This window comes from Necator americanus, chromosome III, assembly GCF_031761385.1.
Source record: "Necator americanus strain Aroian chromosome III, whole genome shotgun sequence".
NCBI lineage: Eukaryota > Metazoa > Nematoda > Chromadorea > Rhabditida > Ancylostomatidae > Necator > Necator americanus.
Genome location: NC_087373.1, coordinates 1,340,565 through 1,356,318, shown reverse-complemented (window position 1 = coordinate 1,356,318; position 15,754 = coordinate 1,340,565). Strand labels below are relative to the sequence as shown.

At 36.1% G+C, this 15,754-nt stretch overlaps 2 protein-coding genes across 4 annotated transcripts; one reads left to right on the top strand and one right to left on the bottom strand.

Moving 5' to 3' along the window:
- Positions 1–557: 557 nt before the first annotated feature.
- RB195_008288 (uncharacterized protein) lies at positions 558–15,739 on the bottom strand (the record flags this gene model as incomplete). Of its 3 annotated transcripts, XM_064194714.1 has the most annotated exons (28): positions 558–620; positions 740–835; positions 1,379–1,453; positions 2,800–2,937; positions 3,084–3,155; positions 3,214–3,317; positions 3,513–3,567; positions 3,934–4,047; positions 4,163–4,262; positions 4,318–4,409; positions 4,565–4,654; positions 4,714–4,775; positions 5,426–5,501; positions 5,581–5,706; positions 5,883–6,015; positions 7,080–7,219; positions 7,296–7,457; positions 7,514–7,693; positions 13,587–13,679; positions 13,788–13,894; positions 14,026–14,113; positions 14,169–14,261; positions 14,359–14,457; positions 14,517–14,639; positions 14,705–14,779; positions 14,848–14,950; positions 15,287–15,369; positions 15,641–15,739. In XM_064194714.1, the coding sequence occupies 28 exons, from the start codon at positions 15,737–15,739 to the stop codon at positions 558–560; spliced, it is 2,841 nt and encodes a 946-aa protein (XP_064045857.1). The 3 variants fall into 3 exon arrangements, with proteins under 3 accessions (XP_064045857.1, XP_064045860.1, XP_064045858.1); XM_064194713.1 differs by lacking the exons at positions 1,379–1,453; positions 3,084–3,155; positions 3,214–3,317; ... (8 more) ...; positions 15,287–15,369; positions 15,641–15,739 and adding an exon at positions 9,468–9,506 and having other exon boundaries at positions 3,454–3,567; XM_064194712.1 differs by lacking the exons at positions 558–620; positions 740–835; positions 1,379–1,453; ... (14 more) ...; positions 7,514–7,693; positions 13,587–13,679 and having other exon boundaries at positions 13,776–13,894.
- On the top strand, positions 9,817–11,525 carry RB195_008289 (uncharacterized protein; the record flags this gene model as incomplete). Its single annotated transcript, XM_064194715.1, has 3 exons — positions 9,817–9,922; positions 9,982–10,101; positions 11,473–11,525. 3 exons carry the CDS (start codon positions 9,817–9,819, stop codon positions 11,523–11,525), a joined length of 279 nt encoding a protein of 92 aa, XP_064045859.1.
- Positions 15,740–15,754: the final 15 nt, after the last annotated feature.

Sequence of the window (15,754 nt, the reverse complement as noted above, 5' to 3'; positions counted from 1 at the left end):
AGTGCTCCCATCCAATTAACTGCTATTTATCGCCGCCAACTCTGCCCCCCGGCATACTATAACTGCCAAATCGGTGCTCGACTGTTGTTCGCCAGTCAACTGCTTAATCACTATTTGTTGATCTGATTCATCCAGAACACATATTGCTAGTTTCACTAGCTTGTAAGTATTACTTTTCTTAGAGTCTTAATTAGTATAAAAACGAAAGATGGTTAGAAATCACACGTGATACGTCGTAATTCGAACCTGCCCTGCAAGTCACTTTCGCCATTATGCTCATGTTATTACATATTGAATGAAAAGTGTTTTCTCTGGAATTTTCCGTGTTGAATATTTGATTGCGAAGACAGTAACAGTTATACAGTACCCAGGGTTCAGCAAAAACACAACATCTTTTCGTACCGTAACGTTTCTTTATGAAATATACATCAAACATTCACATCAACAACAATGTCAAACTACAACAAAACAACCAACAATCTTCAACAACAACGAATAGTGAAAATTTGAGTATTAACGAGTCAACAGCGAATTATCTCCAACGACAACGAAACAGTTTATGTTTGTTCTAGAGCACTTTGTACGGAGCTCAGCACACGTGCCGCAGATTTACCACAGATCTGCAAGCGAAAAACTTCGAAAGAAGAGAATCGACTACTGTAGAGTACTGTAAGTGCGGTGCCAAGAGGAAAAAAAACCAATCATTTCAGAGCAGAAACTGAAATCGAACAAATAGTACCTGTTGACAGGCAGCGTTGACCTTCTTACATATCGTACTCCACCTGGATTCATCCTCATTCAGCACTTCCAATGCGAGATGTTTTTGAAGCGTACCCTGTAATAAGAAGAAAACCCTGTGACTGTAAAAAAGGCTTGTGATGAATTTGTTTTTTCAAGAGGTAGAAAAAAAATTGTTTAGGCGAAGTCCGGACGATAATAAAGGAAGTGTGGTTAGAGATTTTATTAACGATTAACTACAAAGCATTCAAAAGTGAGTATTATGCAACCATTTGCTTATATATATATATATATAAATATATATATAAACGACAATAACACAAATTATTAAATAAATGAATAAATGAATAGAAGGTCAAATAAATGAATAAATAAACAAAATAATAATTAATGGTTAATAAATGAAGTACCATGCATTGTTAGGGATAGCGATATGCAACGCGACAGCTAAAATAATCTCCAAATGAATGAAATCCTCGAAATATTGTGGATCAAAATCTCCGAGAGAATTCCTACGGCAAAAAATAAACGCAAAATACGGTCTCCCGGGCCGAAGTGATAAAAAGTGGCGTGTGGCTCCGCCTTTTTTCCTCATTCTATACATTCAAGCAATGATTTCACTAAATGCCATAAAAATTACCTTTAATTCTTCGTTTATTCCACTAACTGTCGACCACAACAACTTCAAGACACTTGCGAAAAAGCGAGGTTTGATCTGAAATGAATGGAAATTGCAATAGTTTTTCTTGGCGAGAAACAAATTTTTAGCGTTTTTTTATAGCAAAGATAAGCTTATATGAGAAATTATCGAAAACCCTTATTAAAGGCATCGCCCCACGAATTTGGGGTGGTGCGGGTTTCAGGTGGCTTGTGCCTATACCGAGTCGTAGACTATGGAGAGGAAGGTGATTCCGTCCATTTCTTCCTAATTCTCGTAAAAAAAACCGCCCGAAAGATACGGCCTCAAGCGTTCCGGCGTGCTATTTTCTACAAAGAGTTCGATTGGAGCGCGCCAGCTTGTGCACGCGCCGTATCTTCCGGGCGGTTTTTTACGGGAATTAGGAAGAAATGGACGGAGTCACCTTCCTCTCCATAATCTACGACCTCGTATAGGCATAACCCAGCTGAAACCCGCACCACACCAGATTCGTGGGGTGATGCCTTTAATACATAGAAGATGATTTCCCAACAATGGGATTAGAGCGACAACAATAGGAAGCAAGAAAAAGAATAGAAAAGGACTAAAGAAACGAAATTTGGATGCTTCACAGAAATTACAGAAATGAAAAGGGAGAACGCGGCGAAAGTGTTCAAAGAACTACATGAGGCCAATTTAACAAAATTAATTAATTGGAAGTAAATAATTGAACGAAGAAAATCTAAAAAATACATATTACTACATTACATCATTAGTAGATGTGTTTTTGAATAGATATATTTCGTTACGTCAGAAGTCTTTAAAAGTGACTTTAGCTCCAATGTTCAAAAAGGCCAAATTTTCAAAAAAAAATTAAAAAAAAAGAAATTCCGTTTAATCCGGGCTTTAACAGTATAGGTGAGTACAGAATCTGGTAATTAACAGAATAGGAGACGATTTACTGATGTGAAAAACCATAGACAATTCCCGTATTTATATAATCTTTAATTTTTCGAACTTTCGACTATTCAATCGAGTACCCACGTCGTCTTCAAAGATGACACCTATTCGATTTGTCATAATCTTTATCCAGAAAGAACGTGTTCTTCCAAGAGAAGATTTCCGCTTATCGAAAAAAAACGCAACGTGTAGCCCCACACAAATTTTCATTCACATAAAAAGATTCAGTTCTTGCTCCTAGTTCACAGAAAAGGAGATCAAAACTAATTATTTCTCCTAAATTTTCCTCCAAAAAACGATCTATGAATCTATGACATGTAGGCTAAAGTGGGAAGGTTACTAAGATGAAAAAGGAAACTAGAGCTTCCAGAAATAGGAGCGCGGTTGATTTTCATACTTTAGTAATGAAAATTTCTAATCCTCGAAAGAACAAACTTCAAGTAACTCGAAAAATCTGAACTCACCGATTCCGGTTCAGCTACCGAAGCGCTGAGATATTCTGAACATGATTTTGCCACTCCTTTAACCGTGGACTTCTCTACAGACACTTTATTCTGGACGTTTTTGGTCATCATACCGGCAAGACACAACAAGGCTTCAGTCTAAAACTTAAAATAAACAGCCCTGTTAAAATTCGACGACTGCCGTTTAAAAGCTGAGAAACACAAATACAACACTACTACAAAAAAGAGGTTACTTTTAAAAAAGTAAGGTTCGCTCCAGAAAAAAAAACATGGTTCACGCTTGCCTTGCGAAATATCCGGTAATCAGCATTGAAACCAGCCTTCAAAAACATTTTGGACCTCGGCACAAACACTTCCTGAAACAAAAAGAATTGTAGTAGGTAGTTCGAAGTAAGTATACGATTTATATGATACCGGATGCTTGATAACTGCTGCTATCGCCAGCTCACAACCAATCAACCCGTCCTCTTGAGTCATAAAGCGTTCGAATAATCCAACAAAAGCGTCCAGGATAGTGTCTGAGCATGACCCATCCGCGGAGATTCCGAGAGAGCACGAAAAAAAGAAAGTTTTCTTTGCAAATAAAAAAAATACAAAAAGGTTACAATTTGAGAAAAGAAGACTTTCTACGAAGATTTGAAGGGATGGACTCACTATGAAAGAGGATAACGAAGCTACGGACGACACCAGAATGGGGTTCGAGATCCCCGTACCTTCCTGAATCAGTTGGTCTAGTAGGGTAACAACTTCCTCATCAGCAGTGTGTATCTGGAATCGAAAGATGCACCATTCGAGCTCAACAAAGAAAGAAGCATGGTCACCAAATCGTTGAAAAAAAAATTAAAAATAATTAAATTAAGAAAAACTTATTCAGAAATACTATAGAAGTATGTTGATCCTTAAGGTAAGCGTTATGCGTTTGCCTTTATTACAGCTGCTTTCAGCACAAATAACTTAATTTCTGGATTGCTCGAATAATTTTGCATCTCGGTGTTCTAAATTGCCACGGAAATGGAATCTATGCAGATTGCGTGGCCGACAAACAACTAAGAGGGAGTGGAAGCTCAAAAAAGATACTGAAGAACGAAAAAAGTAACATAAAGTGTAAAATATAGGTCAGATTTCATGTATTACCTTCTTCAACCGAGCAATGATATTCAGTAATCCAATCGTCTTCCTAGAACTATGACCTTCAGCATCTTGTTTCAGTTGGAGTTTTGCCAATTTCAATAACGGTACCATCATATGCTAAAGATACACTCTTTAGAGAAATATAAATGCTTGAAGGAGGGAAGATGAAAAGATGAAACAGGAAGAAAATTCCCAGTAGGAAAAGAACGAGTGGAAAACTATATAAACGAACCACTTTAACCAATGATGGAGTGTTCTGCGATGATAACGTAAACAACAACAAATCCGCCAACTTTAAACGGAAAGCAGATGCCATGTGTGCAGTCATTTTACTGGAAAGTAATGTGGTTGGAAATTCAAAAAAAAAACTACTATAAAAACTCATACTTTTCTTTTTTCGGAGTCATCGCTTTAAAAGCAGCTGCGAGTCGGTCATCCATTGCAAACATTTCTTCATCGCCAACCTCCGAGGCGTCGGTCTGAATCAGGCAATTACATAATATTAACAAAAGTTCGCAGATAGTAAAGAAAACTACGAAAAAAAAACCTACTTCTTCAATTTCCCGAAAAAAAACAAGTTATTTTTATGGGAACATAAACATTTTACAAATATTTCTAAAAGCACCAAAATCACCTCCTCTTCATCCAATGCATCAGCTTTCCGCTTGACAGCTGCTTTTCCAAGTGCACCTTCCAAACGGCTGACCGTTTCTGGATCTATCTCCTGTGGATGAATAGAAGAAAATGCAGCAAAAAAACATGAAAATTTAATTTCTTAGTCACCTCTTCATCGGAGCTTTCTAGTTCTGATTCATTTTCCTCTTCTTCTTCATCATCATTCATACCTAAATAGAAGAAATATGAGAGGAAATAGGACATGAAAGAAAGGACACTATAGTTGCTTCGCTGTATGATCGCTTTGAGCTGAGACATTTGAACATTCGAACGGTCATCGAACGATGATCAACTCAAATGTCGTGGAACCCGGAATGTTAGAAAAAAAGAGAGGAAACGCCCCCGTTCTTCCTTTGATAACATATTTACACCAAAATGAGGAACCTAACAGCGATCTCTAGGCGAGTCAAAGAAAACAAGCATCAAATACCGAAGGATCACCTCCTCCAAACATCTTCTAATCAACAAAGAACTATCTGGTAAGGTTGAATCCTGAACATCTCCAACTGACGACATTACCCAACAACAAACAAAATCGAGGTCAGTCCCCATATAGAGATAGATAGAACATAAGGACCTTTGTAATGCACCGAAGCAAAAATAGACAGAGCCCTGAGCACTTCCAATTCATCCTCTTAAATTCACTGCTGGCGTAATTCGAGAGGATAAGTAATTGTGATGGTAAGTGCTATTGTACTTAATTTAAATCGAAGTAAATAATTTATGAGCAAAGGATGGAAATCTAATAGTAAACCAACAATAAATAAATAAATAATTTCAATTTGAATGAATTATTAACAAAAACTGCCGAGTAACTCACCTTCACCTTCCTCACTAGACGCTTTTTCATCGCTATCTTCGTCCTCAACCAACTCATCATCATCCATAGTTAATGTCTAAGAAGGGGGAAAACTGATTATCAACAAGAATTTTCCCAGTTATTCATGCAATGAACGAAAAAAAAAACTCACTCACCTCAATTATATGAGCAACATGTTCCTCCTTGATGTGTGATAATAGATTTACATATACGTAATAAACAACAGTACGATGATATTTCAGCGGTTGACTGAGCAAAGCGAGAAGTTGATCAAAAAGGACCTGCACAGTATGGAGAACAATTATAGTGGCAATTTAATGTTCTATCCAGGAAAAGAAAATCCTATTCTTTTCCAGTTTTTACAGCAAAGACGTGCATTTCTTCCAAATTAGCGTCATTTTCCTTATGATCGGGGATTTTTCAAGGTGTAGATCAAGTCTCATTCATCTCAGCTCACCTTCAAGCCTTCTTCCCCTTCCTTCACGATAATATGAAGCTCCTCAGCGTTATTCTGATAACCCTCTGACATATGATTAGTTGGTGCTATTTTTGACCATAACTTCAAGCACATCCAGAACACGGGAAGAACACTGAAAAATGTAATTTGTTTGTAATGAGATGTACTAGGCATAGACGTCAACATGATCAACTGGAGGATCTACAAGCGTTGCCCAGATTAAGTGGCGATTTTTGTATTTGATTTTGATTTTTGAATTTTTTTTTATTAATTTTGGAAAGACAAGATAAACTGGGATCGACGTAAAGACAGGAAGGGAGGAAAAATAAGTGAAAAGAGTTAGATTAGATGGAATAGCTACTTTAGGTTTGAAACTGGTTTTTTTTTATGCGAAGCACCACTAGCAAAATAATTAGATGAACGAACAGCAACTAGATATTTAATAATAATAATAGTCTCTTCGAGTTTTCCTTCTAAGCAAATATATAAATAAAGAGAACTGGTAATTCAACACTTCTTACGGGAAGTGTAAAAAGGAAACTTTTTGAAGTCGATAGCTTTAACAAAAATCTTACTTCGCTTCTACGTTGAGAACACTTGCCATTAAAAAAAAACAGAAAAACAAAATCAGTTCGGAGAAAAAAATTAGAGGCTGCTGTCAAAGTTGAATAAACGTTTTGCACAGAAATTCTCAGTTATTTCGATTTCGTGAATTATTTGAAAATAAAGTAATAATTAGAAACTGGTTTGCAAAAAAGTAAGATTTACTTTCTTTCCATAGTTTTGTTCCATCTTGTAAAACCCGATAGTCATTACCACATTTCAAAAAAATAAAATAAAATAAAGACGCATAAATAAGTGTACAAATGAGTAAACAAAAAGACAAATGAATAGGTGAATAAATCCTTTTTAAATTTAATTTAAATCTCAATTTAATTTTTTTTTGAAGAACCGAAGTAAATATTAAAATATGGACAAAGAAATAATGTTTTAACATACCAACCAATTGGAGTTAGAAAAAAAATTAATGAAAAGCGAAGAAAATTTTTTTTTTGAGTTTACCTCAAGATGTGCAGGGAAAATTCACTTCAACAGTGAATTGCATCTCAAGTTTTTATATTCGTTGACGCAAATTTGACGAAGTTGACGCAATTTAGTACTTTCTAAAGTGCTATTAATGAGAAATTCCATTCTCACCTTTTGTATATCGGATTTCCGTTCATTTTCTTCATTGCATTTTTGACAACGTCCTTCCCAAACAGCGATTCCGTCACTTTTCTCAATACCTCATCGGCTCCTTCTATCAAAGAGACATTCACCAGTTCACCTGCTCTTACCTAAAAAGAAATAACAAGTAACCAGGAGACCAGGATAATCTCTGAAGTTCTGGAAAAAGGAAAACAAGTTTCTTACCTTCATTTTGAACAATGAATCTATACAATTCCCTACAGTATATTGTATCTCTTCGGATTTGGGTCGTTTAAGAAGATTTTTCAGTACTTCCACTCTTGATTCATTACTCCAATGACCGAAAGCAGCACATACATGACGGAGCGACCAACGCTTGTCCGCCGTCTGAAGCGGACCTCTTTTTACATGCTACAGAGTAAGGACACCCTAGGTAGACGCACCTTGATCCACTCCGCCACTCCATCGCGACTAAGCCGACCGACCAGATGATCCACGAGATTGCTACCAGTCAGTGAGTCAAAACTCTCAGAAGTGTCTAGCGTTTCGATTACTTCCAGCAGTTCAGAATCACCCGTCACAGCACTCAGATACTCTTCGGTGAATTTGCAGAACTCGGTGATCTAGAAGGAATAGCAGTGTCCATAAATAAGGCAACAATAAACACTTCCAAGCAAAAAAAAGACTTATTTACTTTTTCAAAAAGGATGGACGTAAATAGTAAATGTTAGAACGCATAAACTTTATATTAAAACAACAAAATATCTTCGACCACAGCACTCTGAAGTCTAAAGCTCATGACCAACTCATTCCAGACGGGACATATTAGAAATAATGGTAATTATATCGAGAAAATTATAGCAAAAAACCTGTTCATGTCATGGGATGCGTTACGACATTTCTTCGAAGTTTGTTTAATTCTCCTTAGATTAAGGATTAACCGGGTCATGTTAAACTGATCTAATCCAGCTTTCTAATGGATAATGACGGTAATAAGACGAATACTCAGCCGTGCATATATTAGTTCCTTACGACATTTCCTGCCCCTCCCCACAACCCTCCACAACCACAGCAGATGATCTTTCTCTATATACATAGATACTGAATAATGACTAGTTAGGGAAAGAAATGCCGAAAATAACACAAAATAAATATATGCTACGGCCCGCTAATGATCAAAACTATGATTTAGTGTTATATATAAACTATTATTATTATTATTATTATTATTATTATTATTATTATTATTATTATTATTATTATTATTATTATTATTATTCTCTTCTATTATTACTCTCTTCTATTATTATTATTATTATTCCTTTGTAACTTCTCACCCAACTTCAGGAAAACGTCCGAAAAGTGCATCAAAGAAATGCTGATACAAAGAGAACAATGATAAAATTGCTGTTTAGAGCTGTCGTTTCAGAAATTTATTGTTTCGCTCAAAGTCGAGTAAATTTTCCACATCACCAGTGCGAAAACTCCAATTTGAAATCATCACCAATTAAAAAATATACTAGCTATATCGTTTGTTCAACTGTAATATCACTTTGAAAAGTTATTTCTCAAAGAAAGGATGGCGTTCATTGAAAATTATCACCTCGGAACTCTGTGTCACATTAGAACCAGAACTTCTCCCCTTTCAAAATCAGAATCATTCAAAATCCAGCAAATGATTATAGATTTGTCCGCAAACATAAGCAGAATCGAGCCCTCTCAACGGCTAAAACAACGTTATGACATCGCGTGTGCTTCCTTTTCTAATTCTTCCTCAAACAAGACTCAATTCTTCCAACCACAATAAGAAAAAAATGTAACAAAAAGCCTCAGAGAGTAGTTGAGAACTAATTAGGATTAAAAGAACCAAAATATTATCTAGAACAAAATTCAGGAGGCCAGATTATCAAAGTCAATGAAGAATTCAATGAATCCATTCGATTTTCGAATATGCATGCTTGACGTAAGAAAAAAAAATCTCGCTCGGAAAAGCGTACAGTGCAGCGCCAAGAGATTTCCTACGACGGCACAGTTTTACGGAATTTGTGGTTAATTTGAAAATTATTTTGTGAACATTTATTTATTCAAAATAGTCCATGAATAAGAATTTCTAGTATTTTTTTCTCCAATAATTTAGCAGAATGCAATATTTGCTGTTTGCTGATTCAAAAAAGAGTCCATATTCTTACGAGAACGTTCTATTCCATTAACTTCATCGATCAGTTTTAGTAAAGTATTTAGAGAAGATCCATGAGTATGGCGAGAATATTCCTGAGGGATATGTGGTTAATATAAAAACGCAAAACAAATATGAAAGATAAAAATCACCGAAACTATCTGGGGCCAAAGCAAATCTGCATTTATGGATGAAAAGAATTTTTTTTAATCACCACTAACTAATGATCCACAGGATAGCGTTATTTTCGTGAATGGCATATCCGGCAGCCAATCAATACAGCTCTTCAACGCATCAATACATCAATACAGCTTCTCAGCTCTTTATTCTCACCTAATAAGTCGATGTGCTATTACAACGAACACTTTGCCGCTGAAGCACAGCATGACATTCATAGATCATCAAGCATGTGCTACCGGTTTCTGAGTGTCGCGTTTCGTTTAGCGCATGTCAACAGCTTACAGCTAAAATACAGCATCGTGAACACTGCTCTGACGGGACGACCGCCGTTCGCTGATCGTATTCCCACCCCCAACGCAGTCGTAGACACGGTCGATCATAACGAAGCATATGGCGAACTTCGCCACTTACTTCCTACTTACTCTTACCGCCATCCTCATATCGAAGACATTCGCCGAAGATAACGCGGAATTCCTGTTCGCGAACGCTAAAATATGTGAGTTGTCCGGTTTTCTCCGCATCATTTCCATTTTATTTGAACTACATCACACCTAGGCGGCGATCCGTTCGCTGATCCTATATGGATCCCCACGCTGGACTTATGCACGATCGAGTGCGATCCAAACACCGAATACTGTGTCGAGAACGAAGAACTCCAACAGCAATGCAAAAAATGTGAGTCAATTTCATCACAGAAAAAATGAATGTGGACATAACTTTGAAAACTATGAAAAACTATGAAAACTTCAATAAATCAAAGTTTTGATAAGCATCGATCTGTAGTCCGTGGTTTTCTATATTCTCCACCATCTCTTCTATTACGTTATCAAACTAATGTTATTCTTCTTACATTATTATTATAGATTATTATTATTAATAAATGCGACCTATTCTTGGAAGCAAAACATGTTGGAAATAAGCCAAATCCTACAATAAAATATTTTAATCATAACGATGGGCTGGTCGAGATTACCGAAACCGAAATTTCTGGCGAGAGGCTACTCCACTCAGGATTTTCTTTTCATTCTAACTCAAAACTTCGAAATGATGCATTTATTTTAAGATTAATAGCAAACTTATTGTAAATTACAGGAAGAAAGACATCTTTTGAGAATAAAAGTGTTCTTATTTAAGGAGAAAACGAAGTAAAGAAAAGTTTTACTGGAAGTTTTACTTTATGCCATCCTTACATGCTTGATTTCGTGAGGAACCTTTTGAGTATTTCTTAATATAGACTAATGCAAGGCTCATTCTCTCCGAAGCGAAATTATGGGCGCAGATCCTATTTTCTCTTGTTTTTATCCGCAAGAAGTTCATTTCTAGTGAAAGCCGAAAGATAATTGCAAGGAGTAACACCAATTGACCGCTATGCCCTATATTTACTATTCGTATTTCATTAACTCTCGTCATTTAAATCGTACTTCACTTAATGGAATCAAAAAGTCCAGAACGACATAATCCGGTTTAACCCAGACCTACAAGCAATAACTTAGTAATAAACATTTTAGAAAAAAAAACATGGAGTGAATATTTAATGTAAGTGCTTACCTTCCCTCCCTCCCTGAAAAAAAACTTTAGAAAAACTTAAAAAAAGAATAAAATTATATCATCCAAAGAAAATTAAGAGAGTTTATTTCCGTTCTAAATTGTACCATATTTCATTAAGATTTTGAGCTGAGAAAAACCGGCAAAAGTTATTATTGCAAGAAAATTCCAAGAAATTCGATAAGAACTCGCTGTCAAAACTCAAAAGGAAAAGAGACAATTTTTGAAATATAGAGTTGAGCAATATATTCATTATTCTACCCTAAGAAATTAAGTTTTCTAAATGTTTTGAGAGATTTTTAGACGGTTGAAGCGGTTTCACACATTTTTTTAAGCTCATATCTTATCATATGTGTATCAATCTCTGCGACATAATGTTGCTCTTAGCTTTTTTAATCTGTGCATATGAACTATTAGAACTGGTTCTAACAGAAGAGGAATTTTTTTCGACGTACAGAAAATTGCCCGTCAAGAGCACTCTAATCTACAACATTTTTTCAGTACCCGAGGAATGTCAAAAACTACTGCAAGAGGAAAAAATGAAGCACAGCTGATGCTTTTTTCCCCCAACAATCCACTCCACTCGAAAGGTGGACATTTTTTCTGTACAGACTAGTCAATTCCTTAACTAAAGTTCTTTTCCTTTGAAACATTATGATTCATATTCCATGCGAGTGAGACTTTCGATAAAATCAGTCAGCTTTTGTTGTGTAATCGGAGCTTTTTTGTAATAATGAAACCTGTTTGACAGCAGCAACAAACTAATGCTTTCTTGAATAAAAGAACGTTGCGCTGATGACGTAGAAATTACGCATGCAGGAGAAAAAACGATGAGAAATGGGTTTGCAAATCGTTTTCACTTTCACGACGAGTCGTCAATAGATGAGATTTAAACGCATAACAATATGATATTAATAGAAACTAATTACAGTCCCTTATTTTACCAAAGAAATGATAATATTACGGGACATAGGTGCGATAGTGAGGAGCCAGACTCTCCTCAGGTGAAGGGGGTCCGACTCATGGGGTGCAGCTCGAGTGATGAATGTCCCTTCTCCAACCATCCAAAACTTAAGAGGGCTCCTTCGCCAAACATCCAAAAGCGAAGGCGGTCGGAGCACCGGCTCCAACTATCACATATATGATTACGGGTGCATCGCAAAGAGACCATCCGGAAGAAAAGAACGCAAAATGCCAACGAAACCGATATTAACAAGGCGAAATGTGCTCGTTCGCTGCACACACCGATCTAGGGAGAGAAGCCTCCAAACCAAGAGACTCCTTCCAGTAGTTGAACTTCTCTTTCCTCAAAGAAGAAACGTTATCAGGATGATAAGATGACCCTTTGGTGACGAGAGTGACAAGAAGAACCAAAAAATCACAGAAAATAGCTCCAATTTTTTTTTTGCATTTGTTTCAAAGATTCTTACGTGATTACTAGCAGGGTAGTGACGAAATTTAGGTAAGAGTGGATAAAGATAGATATGAAATGTAATTTGCTCGCCTAGATAACTAAAGTCTACGATTTGTTGACACACGGCAGTCACTCGAGCAAACATAAGCACAAGAAGCAGCACCCAACTTATGTAAAAACTTAACCTAGCTTTCCCTACAATTGTGAGGTGATAGATATGAAAAAGCAAGGATTAGGAGATTGGATAAAGATAGGATCAGCACATAAATAGAGTAAATATAAGCCATAAGTATAAGTAAGTAAGTAAATAAATAAAATAAAGTTTTTAGCACTTTTTTTTGAGATTGAGAATATTTGAGAAAGCGGACATTGAAACTCTACCAGAAAATGAACATTTGTAGAAAATGAAAGAGAGTACATTTTAGACTAAAAAAAGTCTTGTTTATCTTAACTTTGAAAATAACTGAATGTTGGGAAATGAAAATGAAGATTCATGTCGGGAAATAAGTGAAGTATAATGTAGAATACGGCATTGTCTATGCGATGACTCAATATATAGTCCCCGGGGAAAATATAAGTTACCGGGAAAAAAGTAACATTTCAAGGTGCCAGTTGGAGTGGAGCACTTGAAAAATAGGAAATTTGCACAAATGCAACGCAGAAAGTGAGGTAATTCAGATAAAATAACCAACCACTTGAAGTTTGATCTCAGTATTAAGAAAATCATAATGCAATCGCAAAAATAGGAACAAAGAGAAACAAAAACTCTACTTGTAACGTTTGTCTAACTTGACGAAAAGAACTTCTACGCAACTAGACGAATATTGAGCAGAACTTCTATGAAAGAGATAAGCTAAATAAATTGGAGCATATCCTGCATAACAGAACTTTAAGTAAGATTTGCAGGTAGAAATACTTATCAAACAAAGAAGATAAGAGGTATCAGAAAGTATCGGAAATATTGGAATTAAAATTTCGAGAAAGAACGATTTGAATGAATTAGACCACCCAACTCCCAAAAAGTGCATTTTCTGAAAACCGTGAAAATCGTGCAAAAAAATCTTGCAAATGACAAGAACACAGACAAGTAGACAAGGGATACTAAAGAAAAGTGATATATCATGAGTGAATTGCAATGAAAAAGGAATGGTTTGAAAAAAAGTTAACGACAAATGGAAAGATCAAACATGAATATCGTTACCTTCTCGCGTATTAATCGTTGTTGAGCATTTTGCTTGCCCCGAGCGATTTGTGTTATCCTTTTCAGCAAAAAAGGAGAGAAGACAGAGAGGATCTGAAATATTCAGAGACTGCGACCACATCCAAAACCAAGACGGAAAACAAGTTTATTAAATAGAATAAACTATATAGAATATCTACTGATGAAAAATCAATTTAAAACCTCCTTATGATCACCCTCGCCAGTAGACAGTGTTAACTTAGCAGTGTCAAAAATTCGTTCAAGCACTTTGGATTCATCTCCCGCGGTGCACCATTTCTCAACAACGTCTAAAAATATCCGATAAGATCAGTTCTAATAAGCAGAGCCGAAAATTTTGTCGTCTGATAGTGAATATTACTTCAACAGAACCATAGACCATGACGTATCGATAAAATGTCTTACAAAACAAAACTATTACCTTTATAGACAAGAGAAAATTGGCCGGAAGCACGAGCAGAAGATAACAACAACTTGAGAAACGAATCCAAACAGGAATTGTCGCACTTCTAAAAAAAACACTGTAGAAGGTTTCTAGTCAGTGTAGGCAGATAAAAGACGAACCTTAACAGTGAGCAATAAGAACGTGAGGTCGTTATCGCTGAACTTGCAGCTTCCATCTTTCTGGACGAAATTGACAGAAGCAGAGATATAGGACTATAACAAGTTAAAAAATATCTGGCTTTTATTTCAAAAGGCAGAAAAAAATCGATAAAGCGGGAATAAAAGAGAAACTCGTGATATGTCGACTTACAGGAAAGCGATCCTTTAACAGCAACGCCAGATAAACAAACTCTACCGAAGAACTAGTAAGAGCATTGTCTAGGTAACTCTTGATTACAGGCAAGACTTTCTCAAAAAGAATTATTATTTAATAAAATTGATTAAGGTAAGGGATTGCTAAAGAACTACCGATTTGAAGACCTTCCTCTCCATTCCAAGAGCAATTTCAGCAACAAGTTGAACAACTGTCATCCCCAAATTAGGATGCAAACGATAGATTCCGAATTCGTGTTCTAACAATATGGAGTCACACTGAAAAATCACCAGATTAAAACTATGAGAAGAATAAAGGCGCCGAAATGAGAGTAAATCAGAACCTCCGCATAAACACCTGACTGGAAAATAGCACACGCTAAAAGATGATGTGCAATAGCATTAGCATTCCCACTTTCCTGAAGCGTTAGAAATAAATTTTAGAAAAGATATATTGATATTCTAAGAAAAAAAATTGAAATCAAACCTTATCCTGCAGGTCAAGTTTTTTGTCAGCTAATGCGAATAATTTCTCAATTGGCCAGTGTTCGTAATATTCTGATAGAAGAAGGACAAGAGCAGTTGAATAGCTAAAAACGACATAGGGAGAAAGTCTTGAGAATAACGAAGACTACAATTATATGAAACCTGAAAGGTTCTTAAGATGTTCAGAGATTCTCAAAGTAAACGTCGATGTATACTTTGAAAATTATGAACATTTCATGCATACTGACGAACAACGAAGTAAAAAAGTGAAAAAAAGCGAAAAAAACTCAATCAAATCGGCACTTCGTTGTTTAACGACGATTTACTGATGTCATAAGGCTTTTTCAAAACAAAATCAGTTACGCCCAAAAGCACTAGAAAAAACAAAAAAGAAAAGAAACAAAACAAAAACATTTTCTCAAAATGATACAAAACCATACCCAAATCGAGCTGCTCCACGAGTAGAACTTAACCCAGTAACAAGTCGTTCGATGCAATATTCTTGTACTGACGGCTCAGACTTCTAAAAAGAAAAACGACCGCAAATATGCCACATAAGAAACAAAAGAGGAGGAAATGTAGTTGGGAGAGGGAACACTCAACAGTGCTCTTAGTTCTGGACGCTCTATCTTGCTTTTTTTTCTCCTAATAACTTTACTTTACATATCAGAGATCCTCTAAAAGTTATGCTTAAGTCTTAAGATCTTACGCCAAGGGATTTAGTTATTTTCTCACAGAAATAAGAGCACGACTAACTCCCCCTAACTACACTTTACCCAACAAAATATACTTACCACTTTTGAAAATAATCGGCTTATCGCCTTAAACCGTTTGTCTGCTTCTAGTTCTACAAGCCCGTAGAACTCATTGAGAATGTCCTCACTAGGACGCATCCCAATGCTGGAAGA